General features: G+C 40.9%; 1 protein-coding gene across 1 annotated transcript in view; it reads left to right on the top strand.

Annotated features, from left to right (window-relative positions):
• Positions 1–14,754, top strand: part of IPMK (inositol polyphosphate multikinase) — a 34,679-nt gene extending 19,925 nt beyond the window's left edge. Inside the window, exons 5-6 of the mRNA XM_083149098.1 lie at positions 9,134–9,215; positions 10,864–14,754. Coding sequence (XP_083005224.1) covers positions 9,134–9,215; positions 10,864–11,498 — 717 coding nt within the window. The 3' untranslated portion in view covers positions 11,499–14,754. The remainder of the gene's footprint in view (positions 1–9,133; positions 9,216–10,863) is intronic.
• Positions 14,755–16,341: the final 1,587 nt, after the last annotated feature.

Below are 16,341 nucleotides of genomic sequence, written 5' to 3'. Positions count from 1 at the left end.
ATTAAATGTGCTGGTCAATATATGTTACAAAGATTACACATGGATGGTTTCAATCAACTGAAGTCTTTACTCTTAACCTGCATCCTCATATATCCCACTTGGTTAAATTAGTTTCTTGTTTTTGACAGAATATCTTTTGAAATGTAATTTGAAAATTGATACAAATGGAAAACTTACAGGGCAAGTAAAGCCACAGTTTCACCTTTAAAATCTATTATATTCTGGAAATACTGAGCTGAATTACATGCTTGAAATGGTTGTGTGTTTGCACTCGGCAGCAAGTGCCATAGTAGAAGCAAGGGGCTGATTCTGCTAAACAGACTCAGGAGACTGTTCTCTTGGCAGACTTGCATTGCCTAAAACACACAGCGTGGATTGATTCATTCATACAGAGGCAGAGACTTGTGTTGCTGCAACTCAGATGCCTATAGATTTGGCTTTCTGTCCTGTTTTGAATCTCTAGGTTTCTTCATTAAACATAAGGGCTGAGCTTCAACCCTCATTAATTTAGTAGGTAACAATTTGTGTACACTTAGAAGAAAGCTTTGCTGGAACTAGGATGAACACTGAAAAATGTACTGCATATTTTCGAGTATAAGCTGACTTTTTCAGCACATCCTTTTTTATTTTTTATTTTTTTTACTGCTGAAAAAGCAGCCCCCTCAGCTTATACTCAGGTGTATAGGGTAATTGGTCCCCCGCAGTCAGATCCAGGTGCGCGGCCCAGTGACGTCTGGGCTTGGCGGAGGCTGATGATTTGGAAGCAGTGAGGTGGCCTCTGTGCTGCTGTTGCGCTGGCCAGAGAGTAGCATGGATGCGGAAATAGAGGACGTGCCGAGCGCTGCTGGGGAGGAGAGTAAAGAGCAGCTGGTATCTGGGAGCAAGGGTTCTGGCACTGGGGCACTTGAGCTGCCATGGTGAATGCTCTGCAGCAGAGCATCTTATGCCCCTTTCAGACCTCACTTTTTACCTGTTATTTTGACATTTTTTTACCGTTTTAAAACCGTTATTTGTGCAGTCTGAAAGGTGCAAAGTGAATTTATCGGTTCTTTTAGAACTGGTAATTCTAAATGGTAATAAAGCAGGGTCCTACCCATTTCAGACCCGTTTTTTTTTTTTTTCTTTCATCCACTGTTTTCTACGGGTTCAGTGTTGTGAAGGAACACAAACTGCATTTAAATACTGTACCGTTTAAGGACAAAAACTGCACTGAAATACCGTTTAAAGACATGCGGTGTGAAAGGGGTTTTAGCTGGCAGACCTGTTTTTAGAAATGTTTTAAAATACCTGGTCAGTCAGTTTTGTGGTCTGAAAGCAGCATTACTGACTAGTGCCTCCCTCTCTATCAGGGAGTAGCTGTTGAACTACACACCCCAGAATGCTTTGCTACAGTTTTAGCATGGCAAAATAGCAAAACTGTAGCAGTGCATGCTGGGATGTGGAGGTCCAAAGGTTCCCCATCCCTTCTCTATATGGACTGTAATTACACATTATAGCTTCCCACATGCTGTACTTGGCTGCTCATCCTCTAAGATTCCTGCCAGCTGGGGATCTAAAATTACAGGAGATCCAGCTGCAATTATGGGATCTTGGGATGAAGGGGGAGGGGCACTTGGCAGGGGTGTGGGATGGCTCTCCAACAGGAGGGATCCCAACGGTCGGAATCCTGACTGGCGGTGTTCCGACAGGGGGTAGAGCGCAAAGTAGCCCCTTGCGGGCTTGATGGTTTATTACTCTCGCCACAGGTTCTATTCTCCCTCTATGGGGTTTGTAGACCCCCACAAGGGAGAATAGTCCCTGTGAGTCAGTATCCCCCCCTGTTGGAGCACCGGCAGTTGGGATTCTGACATCGGGATACTGACTATCTGGATCCCCCCCCCCTGTCAGAGCATCATCCGGCACTCCTTCGCAGTCTCCCCCTTCATCTCGCCAGCCCCACTCCCCTTCTGTGCATTTCCCACCCTAGGCTTATCCAAGAGTCAATACGTTTTCCCAGTTTTTTGTGGTAAAATTCGGTGCCTCGGCTTATATTCGGGTTGACTTATACTCGAGTATATACGGTATTTTTCTCTCATGGTTTAAGTTTGATTATTTTAGTCCATTTTTGTTGGGGATGTTACAAAATTAAATTCCCAGGACAAAATTAAGTTTATATTTGGTGCCTTCAGCACTGATGTCTTAATGATGTAACAGATTTATATATATTATGGTGCAAAGCTCTAATTTGAGTGGAGAAACATTTTAAAGGAATGGTTTGTACTTTGGCCATTGTTTTTAAAAGTCCTGTGTTGTCCGGGATAAGCTTTCTTTTACGTGGTCAACTTTTTGTGTCGTATACAGACTGTTCTTTGAATACTGAAAGTGCAAATTATCTATAAGCTAATGGATTGCAGTCACTAGAAGTGCCCAATTTGTTTTTCTATATAATTGGTATACTGAAACTGTTTTGTTTTGTTTACAAGACCCCAGCAAGTTTCTGTAGAATAGCAGCCAAAATGTGGTCAGCAGATCACGCACAACACATGTTAAATGGCAACTGAGACTGTTACTCTGGGTTAGATGTATGGAGAAGTGATGAAGTGCCTGGTACTTTATCACCGGCCAATCCGCTTTTAGCTGTCCCTTTTTAAACCCAGCCTGTAACTTAAGTCAGGAGCTGGCCGGTGATAAAGTAACTGGTGCTTTATCAGTGCTTCATACATCTACCCCTCCGTGGGGTAGATTTATTAAGCTCGGTGAAGTGATAAAGTGTGTGTTATCACCAGCCAATCAGCTCCTACCTGTCATTTTTCAAAACAAGCCTAAGACTTCACAGTTAGGAGCTAATTGGCCGGTGATAAAAACCAGACACTTTATCACTTCACCAAGCTTAATAAATCTGCCCCTGTGAGAGAAAGGGCTGAGACTTAAGACCCTTTATTTGTGCATTAGCTACCCAAGATTAGTCCGTGGCAAATAAATAAGTCTGTGCCCTTAATTGGGAGCTAGGCATTTGTATTCTATTTATTTGTGTTCAATTTATGCCAAAAGTAAAGCACCATTCCATCTATTTACCTGAAAACCTATCGTATACTGACACACTGCACATGTTCACCTCTATTGAGCCTATTAAACCAAGTCATCACAGCATTCATGCAATTATTAACTTTATACCCTCTTTATACCCCCTTTGAAGGCTTTGGGGACAGCAGGAATAGGCAGAGGTTGACTGCGGAAGCAGTGGACTTCAGGCAGTGATAGGGCGATGAAGTGGGTGGTGGAAGACCAGGAGGTGGTTCGCAGAAAGTGGCCGATAGTCAATATATGACGGGGAGGCAATAGGTGTAGAAAATATTTGGTTCGATTCTTCCCCTCCACATCCCAGTCCATGCTAACTGCTTCCACCTACACTTTAATCATCCATTCCAGAGTTTGTGTTCTCTAGCCAGCCCCTCTCTCCCAGTGGCTGCAGTCAAAGGGGCTTTTTAAAGAAAAAACAAAAGTTTTTTTCTTGTTCATGTGCAGTTTATACTTGCAGCCACCATGAACATTTCTATTCCTAGGATAGCTAATAGCTTGTAGTGAGGTAGATTTACAATGGGCCAGATGTATCCTTGTGGCAAAAGATCCTTAATTACATGCCTCTGGTTTTGAGATTAAGAAGTTCCAATTACCGTCTGGATAGAGTGTTGACTCTCCCATCTGGAAGAATTACTCTCCATCTTTCTGCATCTGACAAGGCGCATCTGCCAGTCTTACCCTTCCCCCAGTTTACAATTTTTTTTTTTTTTTTTTTTTTTTAGGGGGGGGGGAGGAAGAGCAGGAGCATAATATGTGGCTGTGCATTCTGACAGCCAGGGGCAGTGCTGTATGTAGACGACACCTGGAGAGCTATAATAAGTAGCTGCACTCTTCTACATGGCTGGAGCCACTGACCATTCATAACTACCAAAACCAGATTGAAGCCCTATGTAGTTAATAGTGGCACTCCCATCACTCTGGTCACTTCCCTGCATTATGACATGCAGGGTGCTGGTAACTGCTGCACATAACATACAGTTATCACTAACACAGTTTAAACCTATTCACACATCCGTTGTCACACGCATTTGTGACCTATATCCATTCCTCTCCTGCTTGGTAACTCTTATGTGAATGTTACAATTTGCGTGTTTGGTTTTGTTACATTTATTTTTATTTCATGTATTTTGACGTCATTTTTTTTATTTTGTTTTTGTAAAATATTCTGGTATTGGCCAATATTTGCACAAATGTGTCTAGAGATCCAGTGGAGTCATATAACTTGAGTGTATTCTAATGCTGAAGCTTACTTCTAGGTATTTAATACATGAGGAAGAGGCCTACATAGGAAATACAGTATTGTCCGAGCAAGTAAGCAAGTGTAAGTGCTTGTATGGTCCAGTCACACAGCAATGTTAGTCTAGGGCAGTGGTCCTCAAGGCGCACCAACAGTCCAGGTTTTATGGATATACAGGCTTAAGCACAGGTGACTTCATTTGTACCGGTCAGCTTGATTATGCCTACTGTTAATAAGCAGGGTTGGCCACGGAACCTGGACTGTTGTGCCTTGAGGACCCACCGGTCTAGGGTCAGAGGGTTGAGTACATGTGAGTTTTGGATGAACTATGTAGATGAGGCAATTGGCTATAAAATCTTGCCTGATCATTGAGCTTTCTGGGGGAATTAGGAGAAGATTTGGAGGCTAAAAGTGTTGTTCGAGGAAAGGTTTGGACTCGGCTCAATCTGTTCTGTAACTGAGTGGAAGAAACAATAGTTTTCATTTTATAATTTTAATGAACAAACATTTATTGGTTATGGTGTGTACACACGGGTCGATATGCCGTGCTATGCGAGTCCCAATGCGATCGGATCACATCGAGACTTGCATCGCACGGCATGCATGCATGCAGTGGCACAATTTAGTGCAGGCATGTCCAACGTTGGCCCTCCAGATGTTGTGAAACTACACATCCCAGCATGCTTTGCCACAGATTTGCTATTAGAGAATGCTAAAACTATTGCAAAGCATGCTGGGATGTGCAGTTTCATAACATCTGGAGGGCCAACGTTGGACATGCCTGATTTAGTGGCTGCTAAAAGAAAGATGCTGTGTACCCATGACAGTTGGGGCAGTATTCAACTGCACGGCGAGCGCAGGGCAGCTTACGCTATTTTGGTTATGCCGTGCTTCCGCCATCCTCCCTGTCCGCCGCCAGCCCTCCCTCTCACCCTATTCAACTTGTCAGCGGCTCACTGTCCCTGACGGCGAAACTGATCAAATCTAGCACACAGCAGCAGGGGGCTGGCAGCCTCCCTGCAGTGCATGATGCGCTGTCAGGGAGGGGAACGCACATGACTAGGACCAGCAGCAGCAGACCTCCGGCTCCTGGTCTCGGCAGCCCCAGCGCGGACATTTACATAATCATTTCACTGAAGCAGCAGCACGGGAACACTGCTTGCTCCTGTACTGCTGCTTCAGCACGGTAATTAATATAGATGTAAGCGCTGGGGCTTCCGAGACCAGGAGCCGGAGTTCATATTTTGTGGTTGAATTCTGAATATTACCATTCTGGATTTGACTCCTTCCTGGGGAGTTTCCACTGTGGGCTCGGGACTGCTTTTAAATATATCTGGAATAAAATAATAAAAATTTCTGATTACACAATTGAAAAATATTAGTCAGCTTAGTGGTTGAAACCATGGTTGGACACCCAGGGATGTTAATATATTGCCTACTTGAAAATTAGAAATTATTTTGGATTGTAAAATACAAGCGGATTTATACAGTATATATGTAACTGTACCAGAAATCTACTTTCCTGTCAGGGTCTAGAGAGCAGATTCAACAAGTTGCCTGTTAAGTGTGTGTTGTTTTTTTTTTTTTTCTCTAAACATTTGCGTATGTAAAATGCTGGAAGATTTTAACATGTTGAATTACCGACCTGTCTGGCAGTGAGTTAGGATAAACGCCTCTAATGGAGCTTATCAGCCATTATCCCTTACACAAAGCTTTACACCTACTGTTCTAAATCCTGATTTGGGTATTGGAACACGGTCAAACATAATGAGCCTGCAGGGAACTAATTTTCTTTTAGAGAAATTTTCACAGGATCGTTTGGATGAGTCACATGTTGTCCGGGCAATGTTTATTTACTTTTATTCCCGTTTGTTCCATGATGTGTGAATATGAAGGCTGTCAGCCAAATGTGAATTTGCTTTGGTTTAGATTACGAAATTATTTTGGCAGCAGTTTATTTTATAATACCATCTGAAATGGTAAAAAGCAGCTTCTAGTCATCCGTTTTGTTTAATCGTAAGCTCTTTTTTTTTTTTTTTAATGTAACGTTCGAGAAACTGGGTATCGGGCGTTCTGTTTGGTTAATAAGAGTAATAATTAGAATTCAAATTTTATTGTATCTTAAAACGTGCACTCTCCTTCCAAGACTTAAGGTGCCCATAGACGGTCCGTTCCCAGACCGTCCGTTCTGTACTATGAGATGTGCGCTCCCGCGTATCTCATCGTACGGTACAAAAAGTATGTGCTGCACATACTTTTTGTACTTGCTTTACATCGAATCGCATTGCATGCACAGTGCATGCATAAGGCATGCTATGCGATGCAAAGTGTACTATTTAAGTACAAAACGGATCCGTTAAACGGAGCGTGTATGGGCTCCTTAAGGAACATATTTTACATTTGGTTGTAAGTTAATGACTTCGGTATAACTCGTACTGCTTGTTCATCCGGTTACGGTATAAATGGTAGACTAGGTAGACAACTTATAATGGTAGACCTACCCAAGGTTAACATTGACAAAAGGTTGACACAAGCTTATGGTCGACATGAATAAGGTCAACATGATTTATTTTTTATGGTCTTTGGGTGTCTGTTATCGACATGGGCACCGTGCCCAGCTGCACCCAGCACTCTATTATATTCCCACTGTATGGCCGCTTGGATAGTAATGTATGGAAAACAACCTTTCTGAAAAAATGTCGACCATAAGATCGTGTCAACATTGTCACTTGCGACCATAAGTGGTCGACCTTGTGACTGTCAAGCTAGACCCTGTCTACCCAGTGACCGTATACCGTTCATCCATACAGGTATGTCTAGTTTATTCCGAGTACACCGCTTGTACTATATGTATCTATAATATCATGCATATGTGATCGTTTTCAGTGCGTGTATATAATGCTTGATGTCAGGTTAGCCTAAAAACTTATTTTTCTATTCCAGTCTAATATTTTGGGACAGTTTTTCATATTGGAAATGCACTTTACTATGCTGAAAGATAAATGTCTTATTTAGTTTTTTTTAGATATGTTTATGGAGAAAAAATGCTCCAGATAAAAAGGATTAACTTATAACCATGTGAGTTGGTGTGTGTGTGTGTGTGTGTATATGTAAATCATGAGACCTAAGCTAGATAGAGGCTTTCCAATTATAAATCAAGTAACCTTTCCAATGATTAGTATAAAGCTCTAGCCCTTTTTTTTTTTTTTTTTTACAATATAAGACGTGTTGAGTTTGTCAGATTTGACCCCGCTTTATACTAACATGTACTATAAAGCAGCGACACTTTTGGTTCCTAATAAGTGCACAGACTTGCATGTAGAACCAGGCTGCGCATTACACTAAACAAATTCTATTTGATTCTCAAGTGTTTGAACAGGAGAGGAGGGGTAAGATGTGATCGCTCTTAATTCCGGCGTGTTTATCTAAGCTTATGCGTCTCCTGCTTTCTTGGCCTATTTAATAAAACAAATGCCTTATGTATCCCATTAAGGGATTGGATATGAGAAAATGCTTGGAATTTGTCTGGAGGAATGTTTTTTTTTTTTTTATTCACATTTCAATGGACATTTCCTTTCACAGTGTTATGCACACAATTACAGAAATCCTGTGAGCTCTAAAGGAAATATGTCTAAAGCCCCCCCCATACACGGTCCGTTTAACGGATCCGTTCTGTGCTGAAACAGCACACATCGGATCGCATCCGATACAATGTTTACCTAGTACAAAAAGTATGTGCAGCACATACTTTTTGTACCGTACTATGTGATGCGCGGGAGTGCGCATCGCATAGTACAAAACGGAGCCGGCGAAAACGGAGCGTCTATGGGCTCCTTAAGGAGCGCAAATCAAATGGCTTTAGATTTAAAGAAAATGAAACCTTTAGCAATGTTTATAGTACATCTTTTTTTTTTTTTGCTCGCTTTACTGTAATATAGGGGCCCAATCAATTGCATGCAATGTCCTTTTACCCATAAGTAATTATGGCTATATGCTGGCTTTGCAGTACTGCTAGATTAGTAACTTTTATTTGTAGCACTCCAGGACTCAGTGCATTTGGGATGAGAATAAGGCGCAGGGTGTCATTTTAATTCACTTTTACTTAAACATTCTGTACGTGCACTATGGGGTCTACTGGACACTACTTTAATAAAAGAGTTTGCCTGGCAATCTTCACACACGGTTTTGACAAATTCCCTTGGCACACACAGGGTTAAACTTATACGGTAAGCACATGCACATCAATATTTTAATGTGAATGCGTTTCCAAGCAACACATCAAGCCAGAATGTGTACTGATGTATCCTCATGCACATCTCCTCCAATCATACCCAATAGCCCCATTTAAGTGCACCATAAACTTTGTTTCAGCTGAGCCAAAAACGCCAATCATTAGTTCTTTGTGTAGTATAAGCAATCTAAGCCTCAAAATGTATAAAAGAAGGTAAAGCGAGTGACCGACACTGTTAACCTGGAACTTTTATACTAGTTCCTTTGTTACAAAATGACTAATCCTTATACAAACTAAAATGCTAAATTCGTGAAAGGCCCTGTGCTAGGTGTCTTGTGGCATATAGTGCGAAAAGGATAGATGTAGTATGCTTCCTTTTTATTATGGTTTTACAGGAATTAGTCATGCAAACCATGTCTCCTATTAAAGAATTTTGCATTCCTACTTCCATATTACAACAGTAGATGGCAGTGTTTTACCAAAGTTCTATGTGCTGGTTACAGTACTGACTCAGTAACTGTTCTCATGGAAAGGAAAAATTTATTTTCTGCATATATAGTGACCAAACTATGCATTAAAAATAGTTTGGTGCAATTTTGTTATAGGTTTACCATATTGATACGGATGAATACGAAACTGAAAACCAGCACTATGGGCGGGGCTTAACAAGAGAGACTGTAAAAGATGGTAAGTATCGTCTCATTTATGCTCTGCCATTAAGTTGCATTGGAAATTATACACTTTGTTGCCGTGCATTTCACGTTTTAGTAACCCCCAAAGGCAGTTTTGCTACGTTTAATGCATTTCCATTTTACCCATTGGTTTTGTATGCCATTGGTTCACTTTTTTTTTTTTTTTATAGATCAAATTGCTATAGTTTTGTTCAGTACAAAGTTCTGGCCATCTGGAAAATGAGTGCCTGATTGAGCAATTTTATTGTTGTGCTGTGGCAGTCCTGCTGCGTTGGCGAGCAGAAATATGTGGAAAGTCTGTGGTGTGGGTGCCTATACTTCCATTGGGGCAGTGTAGACTGGTTTAGTTAATTCAATTTCTTCACCAACACTGGACCTCTTTAATGGTTATATACACTTCTAAACCCTGTGTAGTATCTAAAGACCCTACTTAAAATACATACAGACTGGATGCCGGCGACCAAAATACAGACGCCGGAATACTGCCAGCAGTCTTAAGGTCTTAAGTCCTTAGGACAAGTCGGACCCAATTCTCCTGTGAGCCGCCCGGCAGCTCCCCGGGAGGCTCACATACAATTTGGCACTTGATGAGCCAGTTTTTACATGTGATAAATCGCTTGCGATTTATCACATGTAAAACAAATGGGGAGCTGCAGGGCGGTGAGGAGCAGTGGGGCGGGCAGCGGCAGTAGTTGGGGCGGGCAGTGGCAGTAGTGGGGGCGGGCGGCGGCTCACAAATGAGTTCCCGGCGGGTGCGGCGAGTGATGCTGACCTGGCCGGCATGCTGTGATCACAAATAGCAGCGCTGCCGCTGCGGGACGGGACGCACAGTGGCGGCTATTAGATTTTCAAAATACCTGTCAAATGACTGGCCGTTCTGTGATTGGCTGAGAGAGCTCTCAGCCAATCACAGAACGGCCGGTCATTTGACAGGTATTTTAAAAATCTAATAGCCGGCCGCCACTGTGCGTCCCGTCCCGTAGCGGCAGCGCTGCTATTTGTGATCACAGCATGCCGGCCAGGTCAGTGTGTCTGCCCGCCGTGCTCCCCCGCCCCCCGGTGTCTGCATGCATATGCCTGACAGGTGGGCAGGCATATGCATAGCATACAGGGAGGTCGGATGATCTTATGTGCTGACCGTCCGACCTCCCTGATCCGGTCCGATGCGCACGGTACCGCGGATCGGATCATATATCACACACCTGCGACTTTGGGGCGATTTCATCCGGTTATTGGCCCAAAGTGCCAAAATCGTCCCAAAATCGTATAGTGTATGGGGGCCTTAACTTGCCCTTCCCCTAAGCCTTTCTTTCCAGCAGCCTAGGCCCCCTTTCCCCCTAAATGCCTAATCCTTAACTGCTAGTGCCTAACCTTCCTCCTGCTACCCACATACCTACTGATCAGGATGCCATCTGTCTGTATTCTGTTGTAAGCATCCTGACTGGTTTTCTGAAGACATTGTGGCAGGCATCCTGTCCACTGGAATGCTGACTGCATCCTATTGTTGATAGATATATGCATTTTATCAGATACAGTATAAACATGGTTTGCCTCCATTAGTCTGCATTTTACCCTTAGTGACACCTAATAAGAAACTTCTGTTAACTTTAAAGTGAAACTCGTTTTTTTTTTTTTTTTTGCAGGTTTGTCAAAATTCTTCAATAATGGTTGTTATCTGAGAAGAGATGCAGTGTCTGTCTGCCTCCAGAAAGTCCAGAGCATTCTGCAGTGGTTCGAGAACCAGGACACCCTGAATTTTTATGCAAGCTCGCTACTTTTTGTTTATGACGGTTCTTGTTCCCCGATAACCCGGAGATCAGTTGATGGAAAAGGCTTTGAGAAGAGAGTGATTCCTCAAGAGCTTTTTACAGATGAGGAGGTACTGGAGTGTAATAATAACATTAGCTTGTTGAGATCTATGGAGAATGGGAGGAATGAGGAATCCGTGGAGAAAAAGCTATCTAGAATTTATGCCGTGCACAAGAAGACGTGTCCGAAGAGACCACACAGCCAAGCCTTTATGGAAGGAGAGATTCTGGACCAAGACAAAGCCTGGAAGAGTCACAATAGCATTCCACAGGAACATCTGAATGGGAATCTTCTATCTAAACTGGAAAATGTACTTTGCCATGTTTCAGCAGAGCTGAAGGAGAGTGCGCAAGTCGATGTGAGAATGATTGATTTTGCTCATGTGTTTCCAAGTAATGAAAAAGACTTTGGCTATATCTATGGATTAAAGAACTTAATTGAGGTCTTGCAGAGCATTTTAAATGAATAACTTTTAAAATGTTATTGTGAATGGGAGCCAACGACCAGATAATCAAGAATATTTGCACTCGTAATTGTGGTAACTTTTTTTTTTTTTTCCTTACTATTGTGATTCTGCATTCTAATCCTTTTATTTTATTCTTTGTGGTGGAATAGGTTTACCTCTATAATATTACTCAGGAAATTTCAGGTGATATATAGGCATTAGGGAAAATGTACATTCGTTTGATTATTAGTGAACGGGAATATGGTGGTGTCTCTAGTAGAACAGAGATGGAAACATGGTTATATAATGGCGCTATGTCAGGACAGTTCGGTCATAGGTTAGATCTAAATTTGGGACCATTCTTACAAGACACTAATTTACTTAATATTGGCCATTGCTGTTTACCACAAAGATGAAATTGTGCCTTCGTAGAAAAGTCAACTGTTCTCTTAGTCTCAGAGACAAATAATATTCTACCCAGATAGTGGTACAAAGTGTATATAACTGGAATGAATCTTTTTAGTTACTTAGCCATGGATCTCAACCTACTGTAGTCTATAAATAAACACTTTATGGCAAATTAAGTTGTGTGAGATTTGGAAGGAGCCTCATGCATTTGTCTCCATGGAATCTTATGGTACTCAAACATTTCTTATTTTGAGGTGTGAGGAGCAATTCCATGTTTTATGCCCAGAAATGTGTGCATTTGGGATCTAGGTTTTAATTGAGTCTGCTTGTTACGTTTATCAATCCCTCCTTAGTACAGGATATATTTTAATATTGACTCGTCTTCAAAGTGTATTATCGCCTACACACAGCATCAGCCATTGTATGGGTGGTGTGATCATACAGTTTAAGCTACTGTACCGTGTTTATAATGAAGGTGCCTGCACGAGTACTCATAGATCTATCTTTGGTTCCTTTTGAATGAAAAGGCAGCATTCTCAAGCATGTTGATTGTCACTGACTATAGTGTGCAGAGAGTGCCATTAAAATATAAAATCAAATGACTTTTTTAAAAGCCAAGTGTATTCTGGGTAACCAAATGCATGGAATGTTCCACTATGGCTCCTCAACCTGGATTTCACGGCGCTCATAGGTAGAATGGAATATTTCAGATTAATGCATTGCTTTTGACTTCATGTGGCGTTACTTGCTATTAATTGGCCTTTTCCAATTAGTCCCATGTTCATCTCATACATTTGAAAGCTGCAAAAAAATGGGAAACCTCGCCCTTTCACCCTGATCAGCGTTGATGTCCATTAAGCGGTCAGTGCCCCAGATGCTTATTCTTACGCCTATTTTGCATACTCCCAATTTGCTTAATGAAGCTGAAAGAACTGTATTATGTCGACAGAATATTTAACTAGAGCCTTAATTCCACTGAACAATATCATTCCTATTGCCAGACCTATCATATGCTGCTTGATGAAACTGGAAGATTTCTACCTCTGATTGAAGAGAACCCCGAAATTATTTTTTGTACTTCCCCAGTAAATGTTGAGTTCCGCAATGAACTGTTCTGCATATATAGATCTTTCTGTTTGCTATGTATAAACTGGATTGCATGTTATGTTTTCATTTTTTTTTCCTTTGTACATTAATATGCATCTTTCGCAGCATATAATTGGAAAAACTAAACCCAACTCCTAATTTGAGTTTCTGAAATTGAGCTATTGTAATACTATGTAATTGTAAACGTCTTTGTGTGCCATGCATTTGTACAATTATGTTGTTGTGTTTTAGTTTCCACATGCAGCTGAAAGAGTACATTTTGCCTGACAGGGCTGTTAGCATGACCTTGTAATGGATATGTATCCACTTCTTCCTGGAAATGTGTCATCTAGGTACAGACCGTGGCGTTAAATGCAGTATTTTGCAATTCATGTAACTGGCCCTGTACAAATCAAAATCTACATTGTACATGGTAGACACATCTACCCACATAAGAATCACTAATGTGTGTAAAGGAGGGAACAAGCGCAAAATGTAGGGAGATTTTGCAAGTCTTCAGCTGTTGTGATGTAAACATAACTCTTGGAATCTTAGTCATGTAACGCAATATGTATGTGGAAACATCAAATCCTGCTGGTTCGGCCTTTCCAGATGTTTCTATTCATATCCCTTCCACTTGAATTTTTTTTTAAACTGGAAATTGCTATACACAATTGTGTATTCTACACAATGTGCAGCTTATTCAGTTGTGATAACTTTTGCTCAAAAATAAATGAAACTAAACTTTGCTTGTAGGGTCGCAAAGTATTGCCTGGATTTCGCTTACTATTTTCAAAGTCTCAATCGTTCACTACAATTTAATGAAATGCTGCTTGTTAATCAGCCTGTGGCGTGGCACCCTGGACAAAGGTAAAGGCCAGCTGATAGTTATTCAAGCTACACCTATCAGTCTTTCCCAGGAACAATACAATGCTATTTTTCTTTTATTTTTTATAAATGAGGCATCTAAAAGTTGTCCTACTGGTTGGTTTGATGCAATACTTAAAAGGCTTTTTTTTTTTTTTGGTGGGGGCTTGCTCTCTGGCCTGCATCAATAATTTATATTCTAAATTCAACCATATAAATATCTGGACAGCAGTGTTTATAAAGACTGATTTGTGTGACTTTCGATGGATTTTAAATGCTTATTTATTAAGATATTGTAAATGAACCATACTGAGGCAATAGTAGTGCTGTAAAAAATGCAATACATTAACTGGATTTTCAAAAACAATACTGATCTCTGTTTATTGGTAGAATTAAGGTCCTCCATTTCATAAACAAATGTTGAAATTAAATATAAAATGCACCTTTTTAAACCTAAATATGCTGCTTAAGTTGTATTCTTTTAATGCCCCCCATATTTTATTAAATATAATTAGATTTGTTTGGCTACTTACTGTATCCAGGTAACCTTTTTATAACTATATCTTTCAGGGAAATGGGGACCACAACATTGTTTTAAAATATAAGTTACAGTTTGTGTTTGCATTACCACTGATATTTTTGAAGGTTCTTGTGTATTATCACGGCGCCCATCGCATCGCAGACCATAAGGCATGCGATGGTATGCGATGTCCCCCGATGTCATACAATGTTAAAATTGTATGGCATTGTATATGGCATACAATGCGATGCGATTATAAATTGTATAAGCACCCTAATGGGGGCTTACAATGTTAAATGGACCCCCACGCTACCCCCACTATGAACGTGAACCCGAAGCGTGGCGAGCGCAGCAGTACGGGTCCTCCGACCTTTTCATACCCCCACTATCCACGTCGGCGTGGAGTTGATTTTATATAGTGTGGCAAGCGCAGCGAGCCCGAAGCGTGGTGAGCGCACGCGGAATACATGTAAACTAATACACGTCCCCTCGCGGGGCTCGATGCGCTAGCCACGCTTCGGGCTCGCTGCGCTCGACACGCTAAATATGATCAACTCCACGCCAACGTGGATAGTGGGGGTATGAAAAGGTCGGAGGACACGTACCGCCGCCCCTTGCGGGCTCGCTGCGCTCGCCACGCTTTGGGTTCACGTTAATAGTGGGGGTGCATTTAACATTGTAACCACCCATTAGGGTGCTTAAAAGCACCCATTAGGGTGCTTATACAATTTAAAATCGTATAGGGGGCTTAAATCGCATCGCATTGCTGTGCATCGGGTGTATGGCATGCAATGAAAAATCGTGCGACTTAATATCGGGGGCGCCGTGATAATACACAAGTACCTTTTTGAATCTATGAAAAGTGATCTAAATATGTTGAGTTTTGGGGGCTAAAGTACACATTTACTAACCATTTAAAAATTAGGTACTTATGTATTATCTGGGCTCCCATGTTAAATGCACCCCATTTTTTCATACCCCTACTATCCAACTACGCATGGAGTTGATTTTATATAGTGCCCGAAGCGTGGCGAGCGGACGCGGTCTCATAAGAAAAACGGGAGCCCAGATATTACATAAGTACCAAAAATTATTATAGAAATAATGTTTTCACAAATGTGTGTTACCCCTGAAACATAACCTTGATCTAGATCAATTTTCATGGACTTTATATGTTAAAAATCGACCTTTAGCAAATAAGAACTAAATGAAAATGTAACGCACTGTATTAACAAGTATAATCCAGTGTGGTTTCTGGCATGTTGTAAACACAGCGTTCCTGTTTGCCTTGCTTACCTGATCATCAATATTGTAAAGAACATTGAACCACCATGTGGATGACAATTAATTAAAATCTAGTATTTGAACAAAGCCTGTCCCTTTTTAAGCAATAATACTGGAAAAGTAAAGTAACTCCATATTTAATTAACCATTTTTCGGGTGATTTTTTTTTTTTTTTTTTCTTTCAGGGGTGAAATTATTTATTTATTTTTCTTCTAGCTTTAGTCTCAAACTATTCTTAGCTTTCCATTTCAGCTCACCAAACATGTAAAATTTTTGGCATAGGGTCCAGATGCAGTCTTTCATTATAATATGCATCAATTAAAAGAGCGAAGTGTGTTGATCTATAATTACTTAATGAATATAAAATATTCACACATGAATAAAATCATACATACAGACGACAAATAAATGAATAATAAAAATCAATTGATGTCCAGCATTATACCACACAATTTAGCATTATTTTCCCTATATATTGGGTCCATCAATTTTTACATAGGCTTTTTCTAGCTCTTACCCACGAGATCTCAAATTGAAGTCACGTTCTGATTAGAAGTGGGGAGCTCCTATTAAATTTGTTGTAGCCACATTAAAGTCCCTATTTAATGTGGCTACAACAAATTTAATAGGAGCTCCCCACTTCTAATCAGAACGTGACTTCAATTTGAGATGCCGTGGGTAAGAGCTAGAAAAAGCCTATGT

This window comes from Crinia signifera, chromosome 6 (genome assembly GCF_055691185.1).
Source record: "Crinia signifera chromosome 6, ASM5569118v1, whole genome shotgun sequence".
NCBI lineage: Eukaryota > Metazoa > Chordata > Amphibia > Anura > Myobatrachidae > Crinia > Crinia signifera.
The sequence above is the reverse complement of the archived record's forward strand: the minus strand, read 5'-3'. Positions and strand labels throughout refer to the sequence as shown.